General features: G+C 36.7%; 1 protein-coding gene across 5 annotated transcripts; it reads right to left on the bottom strand.

Annotated features, from left to right (window-relative positions):
• Positions 1-160: 160 nt before the first annotated feature.
• LOC127160571 (NACHT, LRR and PYD domains-containing protein 12) lies at positions 161-20670 on the bottom strand. Of its 5 annotated transcripts, none has more exons than XM_051103209.1 (8): positions 20486-20670; positions 15827-15926; positions 15510-15623; positions 8050-8163; positions 6185-7975; positions 1286-1388; positions 965-1035; positions 161-867 (listed from the first exon to the last, which is right to left on the bottom strand). In XM_051103209.1, the coding sequence occupies exons 3-8, from the start codon at positions 15557-15559 to the stop codon at positions 690-692; spliced, it is 2307 nt and encodes a 768-aa protein (XP_050959166.1). In that variant the 5' UTR covers positions 15560-15623; positions 15827-15926; positions 20486-20670; the 3' UTR covers positions 161-689. The 5 variants fall into 5 exon arrangements, with proteins under 5 accessions (XP_050959166.1, XP_050959167.1, XP_050959168.1 ...); XM_051103207.1 differs by having other exon boundaries at positions 165-867; positions 965-1138; positions 1233-1388; XM_051103208.1 differs by lacking the exon at positions 20486-20670 and adding an exon at positions 16319-16396 and having other exon boundaries at positions 165-867; positions 965-1138; positions 1233-1388.
• Between the last annotated feature and the right edge of the window lie 727 nt (positions 20671-21397).

Here is a 21397-nt window from a genome sequence, read left to right as displayed (position 1 = left end):
CAAAAACTTCACTCGCAAATTAATATTTTAATTTGTTATAGTTTAATTTGCCCTGTTATAGTGCACTTCTGTTTTTTTTTTTTTTTTTTTTTTTTTTTTGCACAGTACACATATTAAAAAACTGCCATTAAAAGCATGTTTCAAAAAATAAATTGTTGGTTATGTAGCTTTCTTAAGACTCATATCCAGATCAGCCTGCATCAGTTAACTGTGTTGCATTATACTAAAAGTAGCCGAATTCTATTAAAATATTTAGGCCATATTTACTATTTGAAATGTACATTTCAATTAGCCAGTGTGAAGTGCTACATCCAAACCAGAAGTGGCCTTCATCTGTTTTATGATATACGGGGAATATTTGCCATGTCAAATGTGGGACAAGTTAGACTTGCATACTGATGAGCCAAAGCCGACTGTGCCGTATCTTTGCCAAAACTGGCCCAAATACACTTTAATATACCAGACCACATTTGCTGAAACATATGTGGACCACATCTGGTTTACACCCTGATTAGCCTTTGGTGATTGTGCCATATTTTTGCCAAAGGTGACCCACATCCGGATGCTATCTGGGAATGTTTTTGTCTCTTGTTCTGGCATTGCATTGAAAGCAGATTAAATATTTGCTGACACAATTCAGTGGCCATTTATTGTGGGAACATTTTGTTAATTATTTAATGGAAAACCAGTTACCTCAGTATCTCCAGCTGACAGTTTGGACTCTTTAGTCCTTCAGAAAGAAGCATCACTCCAGAATCCTGCAGGTCATTGTTACTCAGGTCCAGTTCTCTCAGGACAGAGTTTGAGGATTTCAAAACTGATGACAAACTCCCACAAGACTGAGCAGTGAGATTACATGTGGACAATCTGAACAAAAACAACAGTGTGGTTTTTTTTTTTTTTTTTTATTATTTTTTTTTTTTTTTCAAAAATAAATAAATAATCAAGTATTTCACACTCAAACCTCAACATCTCCAGCTTAGAGGTTTTACTCTTCAGTCCTTCAGAAAGAAGCTTCACCCCAGAATCCTGCAGGTCATTGTTACTCAGATCCAGTTCTTTCAGGACAGAGTTTGAGGATTGTAGAGCTGAAGACAAACTCTCACAGGACTGAGCAGTGAGATTACATGTGGGCAATCTGAACAAAAACAACAGTGTGGTTTATTCTTTTTTTTTTTTTTTTTTTTTTTTTTTCAAAAATAAATAAATAATCAAGTATTTCAAACTCAAACCTCAACATCTCCAGCTTAGAGGTTTTACTCTTCAGTCCTTCAGAAAGAAGCAGGTCATTGTTACTCAGGTCCAGTTCTCTCAGGACAGAGTTTGAGGACTGTAGAGCTGAAGACAAACTCTCACAGGACTGAGCAGTGAGTTTACACCTACACAGCCTGTGAAGAGAACAAAACAAACAGCCATATTAATGTGAATTTATCAGATAGGTTATATAGTTTATAATCTGGAGTGCATGTTTGGACTGAATAACACTTTATAATAAGAATACAAGATATTACTGGTACAACAGTAATACCCATTCTCTCAAGAAAGAAACTCGTAATCTTGAGCGCAAATGGAGAAAAACTAACTTGGAAGTTTTTAGAATTGCATGGAAAAACAGTATGTCCAGATACAGACAGGCTTTAAAAGCTGCTAGGGCCGAGCATATCCGCAAAGTCATAGAAAATAACCAAAACAATACAAGGTTTTTATTTAGTACAGTGGCTAGATTAACAAATAACCAGACGCCACCTGATCTAAATATTCCTTTACAGTTTAATAGCAATGACTTTATGAATTTCTTCACTGATAAAATAGATAACATCAGAAATACAATAACCAATGTAGATTATACTGCGTCTAATATGTCAACTTCTTTCATCACACCCAAAGAAAAACTGCAGTACTTTACCACTATAGGACAGGAAGAGTTAAATAAACTCATCACTGTGTCTAAACCAACAACATGCCTATTAGATCCCGTACCCACTAAATTACTGAAAGAATTGTTACCTGTGGCAGAAGAACCACTTCTTAATATTATCAACTCATCCTTATCTTTAGGTCACGTCCCTAAACCATTCAAGCTGGCGGTTATTAAGCCTCTTATTAAGAAACCACAACTAGACCCTAGTGAACTGGCAAATCACAGACCCATTTCTAATCTTCCGTTTATGTCTAAAATTTTAGAGAAAGTTATATCTGCTCAACTGTGCTCATTCTTGCAAAAAAAAAATGATATCTATGAAGAATTACAGTCAGGTTTCAGGCCCCATCACAGCACAGAAACTGCACTTGTTAAAAAAACTAATGACTTGCTTCTTGCGTCAGACCAAGGCTGCATCTCATTGCTAGTTTTACTTGATCTTAGTGCTGCGTTTAACACTATAGATCATGACATACTAATAGATCGACTACAAAATTATGCAGGTATCCAAGGGCAGGCTTTAAAATGGTTCAGATCCTACCTGTCTGATCGCTACCACTTTCTTTATCTAAATGGGGGGTCATCTCAAGTTATCACTAGTGAAGTATGGAGTGCCACAAGGATCTGTTCTAGGTCCTCTACTATTTTCAATATACATGCTGCCCCTTGGTAATATTAGTGTTGTCAAAAGACCCGGTACTTCGGTACCAATTAGGTACTAAACAAAATTAAATGTTACGGTACCAGGTTTTCTTTAGTACCGGTGGTATCGAGCACCCGGTCAACCCGGTTTTTGCTGCGCTATCCGAAAAGTGCGCACTGCGCAGTTGCGTCTTCTTCATAAAAGCACAGAGACACAGCGACCGGCGGCGCTGCTGATGCGGCTGCTCTGAATCCGCTTGTTGAAAAGAAAGGAGGAAGGAGCCACGTGTGGAAATATTTTGTATTTGCGACTGATGACAAGGGCAAAATCATAGATCATCAGAAACCCACTTGCAAACGGTGTCATTGAAGTTCTCTCTCAAAAGAAGGAAATACATCGAACTTAATAAAACACCTTAAAGACAGACACCCAGATTTAAGGAAAGTTCAAGCAGGTAAGTTTTAATTTAATTTTATATTTAGAGCTTTTGTTATAAAAAATTATACTTTAAATAAACATCGCCATTTGCTTAGTTAATCGTTAGCATAAGCGCGGCTAATGCTAACGCGAGTATTAGAATAAATGTCTTCATTAAGTGTTTAATGCTCCTATAGCGTTTATTTAGAAAAAAAAAAAAAAACAGGACATGATAGTGTACTATTTTTACACACCTGAGGCTTTTAAATGACATGTGTAGCAAAAATTTGTGTGTTAGAGAACAAATATACAAATGTATGGTTAATGTTTATGTCCTTAAAATCGGTCCATCAGAAAAGCAGTTCTAGGCTATGAAATATAGTTTGCGCAGTTTGATTAAATAAAAGTACAGCCAAATACAGTCCTGTGTAGTTTGGTAAAAGATACCATTCATTAACATGACTTAATATATGATCTAACATCAGGTTACAGTTAGTGAACATTAATGAATGTGTGTGAATGTTATTTTATACAAACACTTGATCGTTCATGTTTGTTCATTGTGCGTTAAATAATGTCAACAGATACAACTTTTAATTTAAAATAAATTATTAATACATTTAGAAATTAAGAAGAATAATTTCTATGTAACACTTGTTTATTAAGTCATGTTAAATGGAATCTTTTTGTAAAGTGTTTTTAATACTACAGTTTCCATCTGTGTAACATTGATATCTTACACTCAATATAAGTAATCTTATCTAAATTTATTATAAAAAGCTGAGGTTTGTTATTTACTGAAAAGTTATAAATAAAGTTCTGTTTAGCTGGTGTCAGTCTTATGTTGCATTTAGTCAGACTCAGCCCATTGTTTTACTGAAGTATATTATATTTTCCTTTTACAGCTGCAGGCTGAAGAAGACCACGAACCACCAAAGCAAACTACTAAGCAGACGACGGTTCCAGAAGCAGCAGAAGTATGACAAAAACTCACCTGAGGCAAGAAAACTGAACCGAGCTGTTGCTGAATTCACACGTATGGATCAAGTGCCAGTTTATACAGTGAAAAATGGGGATTCCAGCAAATGCTTCATCACCTCAATACCAGCTTCCAAGTCAAAACTTTGTTTTATTTTTGTTTGTTATAAATAAAAATAGTGTGTTGTTCAATTTATGTTTTTGTGTTTTGATTTGGTACCGAAATTGGTACAGAGAACCGTGGATTTTGACTGGTATTGGTACCGAATACTGAACTTTTGGTACCGTGACAACACTAGGTAATATTATTAGAAAACATGAGATTAGTTTCCATCGTTATGCTGATGATACTCAACTATATATCTCAACAAGACCAGATGAAACTTCTGAATTATCAAAGTTAACAGAGTGCGTTAAAAATGTAAAAGATTGGATGACCAATAATTTTCAGCTATTAAATTCAGATAAGACAGAGATATTACTTATTGGGCCAAAAAACAATACACAGAATCTTTTGACTTACAATCTGCAACTAGACGGATGTACTGTTACTTCCACTACAGTCAAAAGCCTGGGTGTTATATTAGACAGCAACTTGTCTTTTGAAAATCATATTTCTCATGTTACAAAAACAGCATTCTTCCATCTTAGAAACATTGCCAAGCTACGAAACGTTACTTGTTTCTGATGCAGAAAAGCTAGTTCATGCATTCATGACCTCTAGACTGGACTATTGTAATGCACTACAGGTGTTTGTCCTGCATCTTCAATAAACAAGCTACAGATAGTCCAAAATGCAGCTGCTAGAGTCCTTACCAGGTCAAGAAAATATGATCATATTACCCCAATTTTAAAGTCTCTGCACTGGCTACCTATTAGGTTCCACATCAGCTACAAAATATTATTTCTTACCTATAAGGCACTTAACGGTTTAGCTCCTGCGCACTTAACTAGTCTTCTACCACGCTACAATCCATCACGCTCCCTAAGGTCACAAAACTCTGGACTGTTGGTAGTACCTAGGATAGCAAAGTCCACTAAAGGAGGTAGAGCTTTTTCACATCTGGCACCCAAACTCTGGAACAGCCTTCCTGATAACGTTCGGGGTTCAGACACACTCTCTCTGTTTAAATCTAGATTAAAGACACATCTTTTTGGCCAAGCATTCAAATAATGCATCTCATAAACTTTTCCTGCAGTTATATCTGATCAAATGTTCATTATTAATCTCAGCTCTGGTTGAACAAATCTTTCTTTTCTTAGTTTGAACAGCAGCTACGCTAATTATGTTCCTATTTGTTCTCTGTTTTTGCCATGGGATTGACATCCCGTGGTTACTAGGAATTCACAAGCTCCAGTGTGGATCCAGAACACTTAAGAAGAGATGATGTCAACCCCTCAGAGGACTTCAGATGATGCCAACCCTGAAAACATACAGCACTACCGAATTCTGCTACTAATTTATAGTGTTCTTTGTCTGTTTGATTACGTCATTAATTGATCTTTACCACACATCTCTACCATATGTACATCAAGCTACTACTACATATATTGTAAAAATGTCAATTTGGTGTAAAGCTGCTTTGCAACGATATGTATTGTAAAAAGCGCTATACAAATAAATTTGAATTGAATTGAATTGTTTTTGGGGAGGAGAAATTATAGACGCTCGTCCATGTAGAGACAGAAATGACATGATGTCATGTAAATAAGAAAAATACCATAAAGTTATTTAGTTTGTTTAATAAAAGATTACAGACCTGTTCTATAGGAAAGATAATCTTAAATGACTTCTGTTGTAATCTGGCGCTACATTGAAAATAAAATCAACTTGACCTTCAAGGGGGGCGCCCCCCTAATATAATGGTAGGGGAAACACTGGAAATGTGAAAATGTTCAAACAATTCACACAGACAGTAAAACATTCATTTAAACACTATTAGAGGAGCAGCAGTTCAAATCTATTAGCTGTCAGTTTTGATCCTCCTCACATTCAATCCTTCATCCTCATCTTCCTCACTGAGCTCTACAATCATCAGCTCACACACACACACAAAAACCTCAGCTGCTTTATTAAGTGTCTCACACATTTCTCCTGTTCACTGACAGAAATGAGATTCTGTACGTTTTTCCCCCGTTTTGTTGTTTTGATAAGAAAGTACATACTAAAATCATAAATGTGATCATGTTTTGAAAGTGTAGTGATTGTTTTCAGTGTCACTTACCGAACTGATCTGGATTCTTTAACCACAGGTAACAGATACTGAAGAACTTCATCTGCTGTATGTTGTGATCCAATAAACTGTTTCAGATCAAACACATCCATCTTCTGCTCTGATGTCAGCAACACATAAACCAGAGCTGACCACTGTGAAGACGAGAGTTTGGCTTTTCTTATTTCTCCAGATTTCAGATAATGTTGCATCTCCTGCATCAGTGAATCATCACCCAGTTCATTCAGACAGTGAAACAGATTGATGGATTTCTCTGGAAAGTGATTCTCTCTGATCTTCTGTTTGATGTAATCAGTTGTTTCCTCTTTGTTGAAGGAGCAGATTTCTGTCTGTGTCAGTAGTTTTCGTAAGAGAGTCTGATTGGACTCCACTGAGAGACCCAGAAGAAAATGCAGAAAAAGATCCAGATGTCCATTCTTACTCTGTAAAGCCTCGTCCACAGCTCTCTGATGCAGCTCAGATAATGAAACTTTTGATGAATTATTTAGGAACCAGTGCAAAACTTTAGACAACAGACTAGTTTTGTTAAATACATTTATCTTCTTGACTGTACAGGAGAGATGTGCATATAGAGCTGCTAGATGTTCCTGAATGCTCAGATGAACAAAGCTGAAGACTTTCCCCTGATACAAGCCAAACTCCTCTCTGAAGATCTGAGTGCACAATCCTGAGTACACTGATGCTTCTGTCACATCAATGCCACACTCTCTCAGATCTTTCTCATAGAAGATCAGGTTTCCTTTCACCAGCTGCTGAAAAGCCAATTTCCCCAGTTTGAGGATCATGTCTTCATCTGTCACCTTCTTCTCATAGTCCTTCTCATGTTTGATGTTGGTCTGAAGGATCAGGAAGTGTGTGTACATTTGAGTGAGAGTCTTGGGAATCTCTCCACTCTCTGCTGGACTCAACATCTTCTCTAGAACAGTGGCTGAGATCCAGCAGAACACTGGGATGTGGCACATGATGAAGAGGCTCCTTGAAGACTTCAGGTGTGAGATGATCCTGTCGGCCAGACTCTGATCACTGATTCTCTTCCTGAAGTATTCCTCCTTCTGTGGCTCATTGAAGCCTCGTACCTCTGTCACTCGATGGACACACTCAGAGGGGACGAGATCAGCTGCTGCTGGTCTGGAGGTGATCCAGATGAGAGCAGAGGGAAGCAGATTCCCCACAATCAGGTTCATCAGCAGCACGTCCACTGAGGCTGATTCAGATATATTACACAGTTTCACTTTACTCTTAAAGTCCAGAGACAGACGACACTCATCCAGACCATCAAAGATGAACAACACTTTATATTCATCACTGGATATTTCCATTTCTTTAGTTTCAGGGAAAAAGACATGAAGAAGATCTGAAAGACTGAGTGTTTTGTCCTTCATCAAGTTGATTTCTCTGAAAGGAAGTGGAAATATGAGCTGGACGTCCTGATTCTCTTTCCCTTCAGCCCAGTCCAGGATGAACTTCTGCACAGAGACTGTTTTTCCAATGCCAGCGACTCCCTTTGTCAGCACAGTTCTGATGACTTTGTCTTGTCCAGGTAAAGGTCTAAAGATGTCATTGCATTTGATGGCTGTGTCCTCTGTTGCTGTTCTCCTGGATTGTGTCTCAATCTGTCTCACCTCATGCTCATTACTGATCTCTCCACTCTCAGTCTCTGTGATGTAGAGCTCTGTGTAGATCTTATTCAGCAGTGTTGGGTTTCCCTGTGTCGCTGTTCCCTCATACAGACGCTCAAACTTCCTCTTCAGATTTGATCTAAATGTGTTGAGGACCTCATTGCTGTAAAATAAAAAAGTTAATAAGCACAATGTCTTATGTATTCTGTATCATATGTTCAGATCATATCTGAATACCTGAGACCAGGCCGTGTATCTCTAGTCTTGAAGTGTCCTCGCCGAACCGTAGACATGTGACTCTTCACAGACGAACAGCTGGACTCTGGTTCTGATCTCTTCTGATGAACTGGACTAAAACAGAGATATTAAAGTCTGTCTCTTAAATTACTGTATGTAACAAATCAACTATACATTTATCATGATCAACATCACTTTAAATAGCACTTTATAATCATTTCATAGACTGTTTATACAGAAACTGTGAACTGAACTGACAATATATGACAATATTAAACGTCACTGTCACAGTTCAGTTCCTGTTTCCTGACATTGTATGTTGACACATACTGTGTTCAGAATGACACACTAACTTATTGTGGCTAGGTGACATTTATTTATACATCATTATGTAGTACATTATAAAAGAGTATGTAATAACATATTCATTGTAAATTGCCACATTTATTAAAATTATTAAATGAATGCCGCCTGGAACAAAGCTTTCCTACACCTTCTGCTAACCATACCCAATAAACACTTCATTATTAATTACACAAAGCAAATAGGTATTTAATTGTAAATAGTGACTTCATTTCTTTTTAGAGATTGAATTCTGTTTACATCATTGAAATATTAATTTAATTTATATATTGTGTTAATGCAATCAGTGTCTTTGCAGATTCTGGCAAATATAGTATGTCCTCTGGGTATTTAATGTGTACAGAAAGTTTGCATACTACACACAATATACAGTACATACTGGATACAGCAGAAATATTAAGAGTATTATGATGGTATGAAATTTCAAACACAACATCAGTTTTCTAGTGTGTGCCTGTTCGTTCCTTATTAAGATCATCTGTTGTTCATTTTCTTCATTTATCCTTGTGTATTTAAACCCTGAATTCTGTCTGTTTATTGTTCTGTGTTGTTGATAGTAATGTGGTTGTTGATACTTTGTTTACTCCTGCATTTTTAGAGTCTTGTTGTAATTAAACTCTTTGTTTCTTCGCATGTTCTGCATTGTGTGTTTACGGCAGTCACCTACTCCAACAGTCACAGGGCTGACACGATTCCTCATATAACTCAAATACAAAGAAATATATATATCAGAGGAGGCTTTGTTTAGTCTATTTACTGTAACTACACACAGAACACTGTGTTTCCCCACGGATCATTATTACTGACACACAAACCGATAAATGTTAATATAGTTATGATGTCCCTAAATTAGCTATGTTTTGTGAAAGACTAAGTGCCATTTATGTTGATTGTCTCGTTCTCTCTCTGTGACACAGTAAGTTAGAAATAGGGTTGGGTATCGTTAGAATATTATCAATTCCGATTCCAATTCTGCTTATCGATTCTGATTCTTTTCGATTCCCAGTTTCATGTGAATAAAAGATGACATCAAGCATATTTATTCTGTTTCTTTTTTGCTAAACATTTAGTTGCAGCTGAATACCGTGAACAAAAACCAACAGGCTACATAAAAACAGGATTCACATAAGAGCTGTTTGCAAAATAGAGCTGCGTGATTCTGGATAAATTAGGTTGTTGTTTTTTTTTTGTTTTTTTTTTTTTAAATGGAAGTTTTGGTTCTCTTACGATTCTGAAGGAAAAAAAACAAACAAACATTAGACAACTAAAAATTACATGTAGGCCTACTTTGTAAGAAAAAGATTTGGTGATTCACTCAAGATTTACTTGGTTCATTACTGGAGGAATCAGTGTTTCTGAATGAATGATCAAAAGACAAATACATTATTAACAGCCCACTTTTGCCATCTACTGGCATAACAACGTAATCTACCGTACATCAGAGTATGTGAGCAGAGCGGAGTGGGGGCGGAGTGGTGTGATTTTTAATGGAGTGAGGAGCGGAAATTTTAAAAGTCGGAGCGTCGTGGTTTTTACTCGCTCCAAGAACGCTCCATCACGAGTACAATTCATGACAATGACCCATAATATAACTGGATATTTAGCAAGAATTCACGTGTTAAACATAGCCTATTGAGCTAGCTTGATAGAGATGGATCACTCAAATCACAAAGAATGTGAAGACTAGGATGACGGCAATGGACATGAGCAGAAAGTTATAGTTTTCAATGAATTAGTTTGTTCCTTCAAGATACTGAATATTTTCAAGTGAAAGCGTGATTTAAGTACAACACAATCGCTCTCTCAATAATGCATTCAAACTAATGTAAACTTACTGTGGTACTTCATCTGTATGTCCGATTTCGAATGAGAAGAAATCTGTAATAAATGCAGCGATCTGTACGTAAAATAACTGACAAAACATAAAAGAAGTTTGCACACTAGTGTTCCAATAAGCCACTTTAAAACCATCCTGTTATTTTATTTATGTTATTTTTTCTTTTAATATACGTTATGAAAAGAACTGTGGTATTTCAAACATAGTGAAATAGTTAACATGCGGAGCGGAGTTTCTGGTATCGGTGAGCGAGGAGTGGAGCGTGAGCGGTGAACCCGGAGCGGAGCTTTGTCATATTGGTGGCGACACATCTATTGCAACGTTTAGCTCATCACAAATATTATATGCTACTTTGCTTTTTCTACTTCTTACCGCAAGTGAATCCATTCTTTGGAGCACTGTGCACTTACATTAAGTGAAAGAAAGCACTGTGCACTTACATTAAGTGAAAGAAAGTGACAACTATTGTGATCCAGAGTCGAAATTGGTCCTCTGCATTTAACCCATCACGAGTGCACACACACACACACACTGTGAACACACACCCGGAGCAGTGGGCAGCCATTGCTCCAGCGCCCGGGAGCAATGTTTATTCACAATCCCCAGCTTCAATTCCTGCTGGTGCGGGAATTGAACCAGCGACCTTTAGGTTACGAGCCCGACTCTCTAACAATTTGCCCATGACTGCCCGTATGAGCCCGACCTTCTCCAGCGCCCGGGAGCAATTGGGGGTTCAGTGCCTTGCTCAAGGGCCCTTCAGTCATGGTATTGAAGGTGGAAAGAGCGCAGTTTATTCACAATCCCCAGATATCCTCAGATACATATATGTATGTATGTATGCATGTATGTGAAAAAGTTAGGACACCCTATTGAATTTCATGGTTTTCTGTATCGAGACATAATAAAAAAATTATCTGGTCCTTGGCAAGTCTTTAGATTTAGAAAATAAGTCCTCAGGTAAACATCATCACATGTCAAATCACACTGTGTCATTATTTATTTAACAACAATAAAGCCAATATGGAAAGGCCATGTGTGACAATGTTAGGACACCCTATGAGTCAGTTGCCTGTAGATCCACTTTTAGCAGCTATAACTTGAAGCATCATTTTCTGTGTGACTTTATCAGTCTCTCACATCGTTCTGGAGGAATTTGGACCACTTTTCTGTTCAACGTTGCTCCAGTTTATTGAGGTTTGTGGGCATTTGTTTATGCACAGCTCTCACCACAGCATTTGAGTCAGGATGAGCTCTAGACTTGGACTGGGCTGTTGCAACATCTTGATTCTTTTCTTTTCAGCCATTCTGTTGTAGATTTGCTGGTGTGTTTGGGATCATTGTCCTGTTGCATGATCCAGTTTTGGCCCAAGTTTAGATGTCGGACAGATGCCCTCACATTTGACTCTACAATACTTTGATATACAGAGGAGTTCATGGATAACTCAATGACTGTGAGGTGCTCAGGTCCTGTGGCTACAAAACAAGCCCAAAATGATCAGTCCTCCTCCAGCATGTTTGTCTTTTGGTATGAGGTGTTTGTGCTGATATGCTCTTTAGGTTTTCACCAAACTTGGTGCTGTGCATTATGGTCAAACATCTCCACTTCGGTCTCATCTGTTCTAAGGACCTTATTCTAGAAGACTTGTGTTTTGTTCAGATGCAACTTTGCAGACCTAAACTGTGCTGCAATGCTGCAATGAAGTTTTCTTCTGCCAAGCCTTCCAAACATGACATTTTTGTCCAATGTTTTTCTAATGCCATTATCATTTTAACCTGTTAACTAAGGCCTGTAGAGTCTGAGGTGTAGTTCTTGGGTTGTCTGTCATTTCTCTGAGCTTTACACGGTCTGATCTTTGGGTGAATTTTCTGGGACGTCCACTCCTGGAAGGAGAGGTGTCTGTTTTAAATGTCTTCCACTTGTGAATAAAGGTCAGATTGTTTGGAAATGTCTGTATTACTCTTCTCAGATTGATGACAGCAACAATTGCTTCTCTAAGATGATTGCTGATGTCTTACCTTCTTGGCAATGTGTTAACGCACACCTGAAGGCTCCAGACCAGCAAACTGACAAAGCTTATGCTTTTATAGAGGCGCTCGGACTTGCTGATGATCGGTTAATCAAAAGTTTTTAATTATCAGTGCTTGACTGTGATTTACCCTCTTAATTCCAGTGTTAACAGTAAGTGTGTCCTAACTTTGTCACACATGGCTTTTCTATTTTGGCTTTATTTTTGTTCAGTGAATAATGACATGGGGCAATTTGTCATGTGTTGTTGTTCATCTGAGGTTTTCTTTTCTTTTTTTTCTTTTTTTTAAATGATGTCCTGATGCAGAAAACCATGGAATTCAATAGGGTGTCCTAACTTTTTCACATGACTGTATGTGTATATGTGTGCGTATGTATATGCAGTGGGTATGGAAAGTATTCAGACCCCCTGAAATTTTTCACTCTTTGTTATATTGCAGCCATTTGCTAAAATCATTTAAGTTCGTTTTTTCTTCATTAATGTACACACAGCACCCCATATTGACAGAAAAACACAGAATTGTTGACATTTTTGCAGATTTATCAAAAAAGAAAAACTGAAATATCACATGGTCCTAAGTATTCAAACCCTTTGCTCAGTATTTAGTAGAAGCACCTTTTTGATCTAATACAGCCATGAGTCTTTTTGGGAAAGATGCAACAAGTTTTTCACACCTGGATTTGGGGATCCTCTGCCATTCCTCCTTGTAGATCCTCTCCAGTTCTGTCAGGTTGGATGGTAGACATTGGTGAACAGCCATTTTTAGGTCTCTCCAGAGATGCTCAATTGGGTTTAAGTCAGGGCTCTGGCTGGGCCATTCAAGAACAGTCACGGAGTTATTGTGAAGCCACTCCGTTATTTTAGCTGTGTGCTTAGGGTCATTGTCTTGTTGGAAGGTAAACCTTTGGCCCAGTCTGAGGTCCTGAGCACTCTGGAGAAGGTTTTCGTCCAGGATATCCCTGTACTTGGCCGCATTCATCTTTCCCTCATTTGCTCTGACATGCACTGTGAGCTGTAAGGTCTTATATAGACAGGTGTGTGGCTTTCCTAATCAAGTCCAATCAGTATAATCAAACACAGCTGGACTCAAATGAAGGTGTAGAACCATCTCAGGGATGATCAGAAGAAATGGACAGCACCTGAGTTAAATATATGAGTGTCACAGCAAAGGGTCTGAATACTTAGGACCATGTGATATTTCAGTTTTTCTTTTTTAATAAATCTGCAAAAATGTCAACAATTCTGTGTTTTTCTGTCAATATGGGGTGCTGTGTGTACATTAATGAGGAAAAAAATGAACTTAAATGATTTTAGCAAATGGCTGCAATATAACAGAGTGAAAAATTTAAGGGGGTCTGAATACTTTCCGTACCCACTGTGTATATATATATAAACAATTTTGAAACATTAAAAAATGAGTTTCAGAAATTATTAACAAACGTGCATGTTTATTTTAGTCTAAAAAACAAAGCAAATATCCAAGAAGTTATACAGTTAAATAAGAAAGTAGCCAAACTAAGAACGGTAAATATTAAACAAACATTTGCTGCATAAATTCGTAACAACCTCGACCAACCCTTGTCCGGCGGCTCATCAAAATTACCGGCCCGAGTCCGACTGGAACCCGAGTCTTCTCTTTCTTTCCCATTTCTTTTTGTTTCTTTATAAAGTTAATTTACAAATATGCTTGGAACATTTTTTTGTTTGTTAAATTAAGGTTTTTGCTTTTTAAAGCAATGACCAAGCGGCCAGAGGCAGGCAGTGAGTTGATCACAGTCTATGTTTGATCAGTTTTGCCTTCTCAAATCATCACAACTTGCCTAAAATAAAATCTTTGAGCATTTCAAAATGTTTTTTTAAACGTTTAACTTACATAAATGCACACTTTTATGCGCATACAATCGTTTGTTGGCGAGGGGAAGCTAAATGCGCTTTGCAGGACATTGAGACGCCAACGCAATCCAAAAAATTAAATTTAAATACGCCATAGTCTTTGCTCATAAACGTAAGTGTAATATATCATCCGGAATTATAAAGGGTCTAATTTTAATTGCATGCACTCACAATATCAACAAAATGTTGTGCTTTTGTGAAAATAAAGAAAACAAACAAGTTGCACTTTCTGATGTCTCTGTGTTGAACAGGAGCGCTGCACAAATATGAAATGAAACTCAGTGAAGACTTGCCTTACAGTCAGGATAAATATATCTATAGAAAGCTTTAAATTATTACTATACTACTTTAGAACAAAAAAAAAAAAAAATCAAATTGAAAACGAAAACTTCATTATAAAATGCGACTGTCACAGCCCTAGTTACGAGCCCGACTTTCTAACCATTAGGCCATGAATGCTCCCTTTAGTGGGCAAGGTCCTGGCAGATTGCTAGCTGGGGTACTCACAAATGAAGAAAAAAATTTTTTTTTAAAAAAGACAGGCGGAATCGAAATTAATTTTACAAGATTTCCGATTCCTGACCTTAAGTATCCGATTCTGGAATCGGCATTGATTTTCGATACCCAACCCTAGTTAGAAAGTGAATATCAAACAAAGTGTGCCTCAGCATGATTACAAATGAGATACTGATTTTATGCAAAATAATATTAAGAGACTTGCATTTTAGACAGCATATTGCCCGTTTTAGCACTATTTTGCCAACAAATAACCACTCCAAACACAGCCACAGCACCGTTTTGATTTCACTGTACTGATTTCACAGCATCATCATTAGAAAATATATGTAAATATCAGTATTCAATGTTTTGTTTAAAATAACAAAATATTATTTATGCATTTGTTGTGCATTCATGTTCCTCTGAGCTGAAATTTCTTGATTTATTCATTCGTTTTAGGTTGTAATGTTTACCTTTTTCTAAAGTAATGTGAAATTGAGTTTTTTATTTACACACACACACACACACACACACACACACACACATATATAGTTGCATTTTGAATGTAATTGGGCAAATAAATGCATTAAATGGTTTTAGTTTTCATGGTTATTAATGTATGCAATTTCAGCAATAAAAATGTATTTTTTTTTCTTTTTTTTAAGAGACCCATCTTATTTTCTCTTGTATATTTAGCATTGCTCTTTAATAAAGAAAAACTTCTTACCCGATTACTCAATTAATCTATGCAATAATTGGTAGAATACTCAATTACTAAAATAATCGATAGCTACAGTCCTAGACAGTCATGATATAATCATATATACATGCAAATGTTATACCTGAGACCAGTCCATGAATCTCCACTGTTAAACTTTATTGGTGGATCCATAGACGCGTCACTCTTCACAGACACACAACTGGACTCTGGATATGATCTCTTCTGATGAATTGATCTATGAGATTAAAGTTATTCCTTAAAATTAATTAATACTGTAACAACTCAACTACACATGTAACCCTAGCAAATTCACTTTAAATAGCACTTTATAATTTTTCATACACTGTTTACATAACATTTGTCAACTGAAATGCAATAAAATACAAGATAATAATATAAATGTCACATTATAATCATATTTTTATACAAATGTTATACCTGAGATCAGGCCGTGAATGTTATTGGATGATTCATAGACGCGTCACTCTTCATAGACACACAGCTGGACTCTGCTTCTGATCTCATCTGATGAACTGATCTAAAACAAAACAGATTTAATTCTTTATGATGAGAATCATCTTAATATGTTTTATCATACCCATGTTGAGAGAGGACAATAAAAACATGAACGGGGCAGTTCACCAGTTCACCAAACATGAGACGACAGCATTCAGGAGAGCTTACGTGGGTCCATAAATACATTTTATTATCCTTTTATGAGCCTTCTCTAAAAACATGCATGATATGCTCTTTGTAATGTAATTAATAAAATGTCATGCTGATTTGAAGTATGTTGATTATGTATCTAGTCAGGAAGACTCAAGAGCAGCAACCATTTTAGTTTGGGTAGATCCAGGGCAAAACAGACATCATATATGCCGATAAATATTAGACAAACATCTCATCTATTACATAAATTACTCAAAGTACCTGCGTCCTGTAGAAAAATCTTCATCTCCTGATGTTTGTGTGTTACCCATGATGGATCTGATCAGTTTGATTTCTACCACTGACTCTAGATTGTAACAGAATGAAATGTCTGTCACTGTTTTTTTTATTATCTGTTGAATAATGGAAAGAAATAGGCTGATCTAATGGAACTACAGGGCACTAGAGGGCGCTGGTTGCCACCTAGAAGGTATATTAGGTGAGACTCAGTTGTGGTAGAGGGAACGCATGGTCCCTTGAAGCTACCTCAAATTGTTGTATTGTCTTGGGAAGTTCTGGTTGAGAAACCCTTCGTTTTAAGCTCAGCTTAAGGACTTCTTTGTTGTCCAGGTACATGATTGTTTGATTAGTTGGTGCGCCGTCTGAACAAGATTTGTTTTTTTGGATACCGTCATTGTGAAGTTTCATTCCTCAATCATCTGCCAGTCGTTAAATCAACGCAAAAGTAGATCAACATATTTCAACGCACTCAATGTTTTTTTTCAGTGACCAGTTTTTTTTTTCCGTGATGATTAACTTAAAGGGTTCATCATTCAGCAGCTAAGATATTTTGTTTTGTTTTGTTTTTGTTTTTTTGAGAAAAGTTTCAAAGACATTGGGGGTTTCTTAACTTTATTTTGGGTACATTATTCTTTGATTCAACATTTTCACCTAAGAAATAAAAAAAGATATAAGTATAAATGGAACAAGCGTTCGCTGGTAATAGTATTTCATTTTAAATCCTAGTAGTTAACCTTTTTTAATGTGACTACTTTCAATAAAATAGTAAAAAAGTTACAGAGACAAACAATCACAAAAACTAAGCTCATCAAACAGCTTTTACAGCCTTATTTCGGAAGTAAGTTATTTTCTGTCAATATCCGAGAATTTTGACACATCAGCTGCTACAGTTAAATAACTAAAATAACAACAGTAAACTGAAAACTTCCGGAACTTCCGGTTCACAGTAAACAAGCGGGACGTGACACTGATTCATTCAACAGTTGACAGGAGTGACGGGCAAATGAAGCCTCGTAAATCACCGAGACTTTCCTCTGAAAGATTCAAAGCTGTCGAAAACGGTGGTTAGTAAAAAATGAAGCAGGCAAAAGATTAAAGCTCCGTCGGAAGAATCATTCACCACAATTTCCATAGATTGGTCCATGTTATACGCACAAATAAAAGCCTAACCATGTGTGTGTGTTTGTTTGTTAAATTTCTGACTCTGATAAATTAATTTACTCATTGAACAGTGCCATTAAATGTCAGTACGAATATCAATATGATGTAATAGAAGAATAATGTATACCTATATTAATTGCATATGGCATATATTTAATTTTCCTGAAATCATTTGTATTCTTCAGTTGTATGACTGGGTATTTAAAAATTTAATTATTAAATGGGTCCCAACGAAAATGTACTCGCAAATAAAAAGATCTGGTGGTCGAACATTAGGACAAAAAAAAAAAAAAAGTGAAAAAGTGAATCGTGCACATGTCTGGACAGAAAGTGAGGCTTCTACGAAAGTGATTTCTACATTTACAAGCCTCGAATCGAGGCTTCATCTGGCATCTGCCCTTTAACACAAGCTCTGATGTGTTGGTTCAAATGTCATTTCACTAGTTGACAGTTATTCAAGATTTAGCGATCCAAACTTACTAATAACACAAATTAGAAAAGCATATGTTGTCCATACCCTGATAGCACACGTACATCTCAGAGACGTCTATTTGACGTCTGCATTTACATCTGTAAGACATCTGCAAGACGTAGTTTGCTCATCTGCAATACGTCTATTGGACGTTTCCTATTAGATGTCAAATAGACATCTATTAGATGTCTTTAAGATGTTTATGATTTAGAATGTATGTAAAACTGACATCTTACAGATGTCTGCCAGACGTTTGTACACAGCGGATGCTTTCCAGATCAAGATATCTTTAACAGACATCTTGCAGACGTACGTGTGCTATCTGGGTAAGAACGTAATGACATCTCTCATAAAGATGTGCGTCTTTACAAAGTAAACAATGGTCTAAAAAACATTTACAGGGCTCTCAAGTCTCACACATTCACAGTGAGACGCACGCATTTCAACCAGTTCACACGCTCTCACGCCACACCTTGTATTTCTCACGCTGAGAAAGGGACAACTTGTCCCGTTTTATTTCTCCCACTCTGGTCTATGTATCCCTGCCTCTGCAGAATATTTTTTATCCCCGTTGTTGATAAGAAAATCCCGCGAACCCGCTCCTAAGTTCCGATCTAAATCAAAAGATTCGCGATAGGCGCTCTGAAGTCCCGTTCTGAATCGAACGATTCGCGATACACACTTTGAAGTCCCGTTCTGAATCGAATGATTTGTGATCCGACTGGAGCGCTTCGAAATCATTTTGCGACGCAGTGTTTTACTGATTCAGAGTTTCAAAAAGCTTTGTTGATACTGTGTTCTTTGTTCGCTTTCTCTATATAATTTATCCGTTGTTTGAAATGAAATAATAACAGTTAATAGGCCTAACTTACAATGTTTTTATTAAATTGTGATCACGTTAGACAGTTGTCGTCGTATTAAAACATTTCACGACATGGCACTCATTATCTGGTACTTGCCTAAAAAAACGGTATATAATGTGCATTTTTAACAGATTACACTAACATTAGGTTTCTTAGTTAGGCTATAGCTTTACTGGAGTTGGTTTAACCTCCGCCTATGGAGAGAGACCAAAGTTTTCAAAAGCAATCCCCCCTCAGCTTTTTTCACAAATTACACCCTGGGTAAGTCTGATAAAAGACAGACAAATTTATAAAATAAATTGTTTTATACATTTCAAAAATACAAATGTACCAACACTGTTGGGAAGGTTATTTTGGAAATGTAACGGGTTACAGATAACAAGTTACCCTATTTAAAATGTAATAAGTAGTATAACTATTTTAAGTGCTTTAAAAGTAATGTAACTGATTACATTACATACTTTTTGATTACTTTTCTAAAATTCAGTTATCAAACAAGCATGTGTCCTGTTCTGTGTCCTAAACTCCTGAAACATTGGTGTCTCATATTTTAGACCAGTCAATGCAATTTTGGAAATCAAATCTGTGTGTGTGGATCATTAACATTTTCTTAAGCAACTGTAATTTAACTGTACATTGTTTCTCACTAACTGTAACAGATTTTATTTTGTTATTACATTACATAATTTGACTACTAGTTAGTGTAGTTAAGTTCGAGCCCCTACCACTGTCATCAAGGCATTAAAATGTGCAAAAAACACTTGCAATACAAAATGCCATTTATAAGAGGACATGTGTAGACCTTCTCTCTCTCTCTCTCTCTCTCTCACACACACACACACACACACACACACACACACACACACACACACACACACACACACACACACAGATTGACAGGCTGCATGTTCAGGGCAGGTTCTGCAATCCTACTGTATGTGTACAGTATATACATTGAGGACTGCTGTTAATTTGGCTCGTTTGGGGCCAACTTTCTTTTTATTTTTGATACATTTATATTTTTAAAATGTATAAAACATTTTTTTATTTTTTTCATTTTGTATAAATTTGACTTTTATCAGATTTACCAGTTGTGTTAATTTCTATTTTGTGCTGGTCAATCTTGAACAATAGATAAAATTGCATTTTTATCAAAAACTTGAGAGAATTGCCGATGCTGCAAATATTTGAGAGGCTGCTCCCATAATAGTAATCTCACTCCAAACTTTTTCCAAAACTTGAGAGCCCTGCAAATAACACCGGAAGCTTTACACTAAAAATAATAAGGTGCACATTTCAGCCGAATAAGAGTTCGATAAATACATTACGAGCTGCTTTCACTCAAATACATCAGGTTTGTAACATGTTCAATCAAATGCTGTTCGGAGTTTAGAAGAATCGTAGTCAGCACGAAACGGACAACAAACAATGTTCATTTGCTTTCGGGTTAAAAATATCACACATACCGACTCACATGTCCATCAGGCAGATACACACAAATCCTGCCTAAACATGGCTGCGTTTCCCAAAAGCATCGTAAGCTTAAGTTGATCGTAGCTACATTGGTGACAACGGTTCTACGATCAACTTAAACTTATGATGCTTTTGGGAAACACAGCCCATATCAGTAGTTTTACACAACCGCGAACTCACTGATCTCTCACGCAGTTCGTCACCGATGATCCGAGGGGAAATTTCTGTCCCCTCACACTCAAACAACTTTATACCAGCACTAAATCAGTTCTCTGGTCGTTACAGGATGGCATATTTACACTTTAAATAAACGCAGACATGTTCCCTCTTACAGTCATCACCTCACTCCTTCTTCTTCTTCTTGTAGGGTTTAATGGCGGTTGGCAAACCATCTTAAAGGAGCATTCCCACCACCTACTGGAAAGGAGTGTGGAGCACTTGATGGTTGGATTGGAAGTGCTATTCTACTTCAGTAAGGAGGAGGGGAGAGAAAGAAGGAAAGAAAAAAAAAACATTTTACTTATGTGTGTACACACACACTTATATCAACATAAATTAAATTCTATTGATCAGACCAGTCTCTTTAAATTGTGGAATAAATTGTGGAATATTTCTATTTGTTTTGATCCATCTCCTAACAACACCTGCAGTGATATTTTGTCTATCCCCAACTTATTTAATGCCTTGGTTAACTGGAATCTTTGCCTTTCATAAGCCTCACACTCCATTATTACATGTTCAATATTTTCATCCTGTCCACACTTGTTGCATTTCCCATTTTCATGTTTTCCTATTCTATATAATGATTTATTTAAGAAACAATGCCCTATATGTATTCTAGTGATCATTGCATCTTCATTCCTATTTCCAACACTTCCTCATTTTTCCAGCTTTTTCTTGTATCTTGTATAAATGTCTCCCAGTTGATTCACATTCCCATTCCTTTTGCCACCTTTTCCTTACTTCACATGCTGTCATACTTTTAACTTCTGATTTGCTTAATGTAACCTTTACTTCGATTTCTGACTTTTTTTAAAGCCATTTTAGCCAGTTGATCTGCCTTCTCATTTCCTTTAACTCCTATGTGTGATG

This window comes from Labeo rohita, unplaced genomic scaffold (assembly GCF_022985175.1).
Source record: "Labeo rohita strain BAU-BD-2019 unplaced genomic scaffold, IGBB_LRoh.1.0 scaffold_390, whole genome shotgun sequence".
Lineage (NCBI taxonomy): Eukaryota > Metazoa > Chordata > Actinopteri > Cypriniformes > Cyprinidae > Labeo > Labeo rohita.
This window is presented reverse-complemented; position numbering and strand designations above follow the sequence as displayed.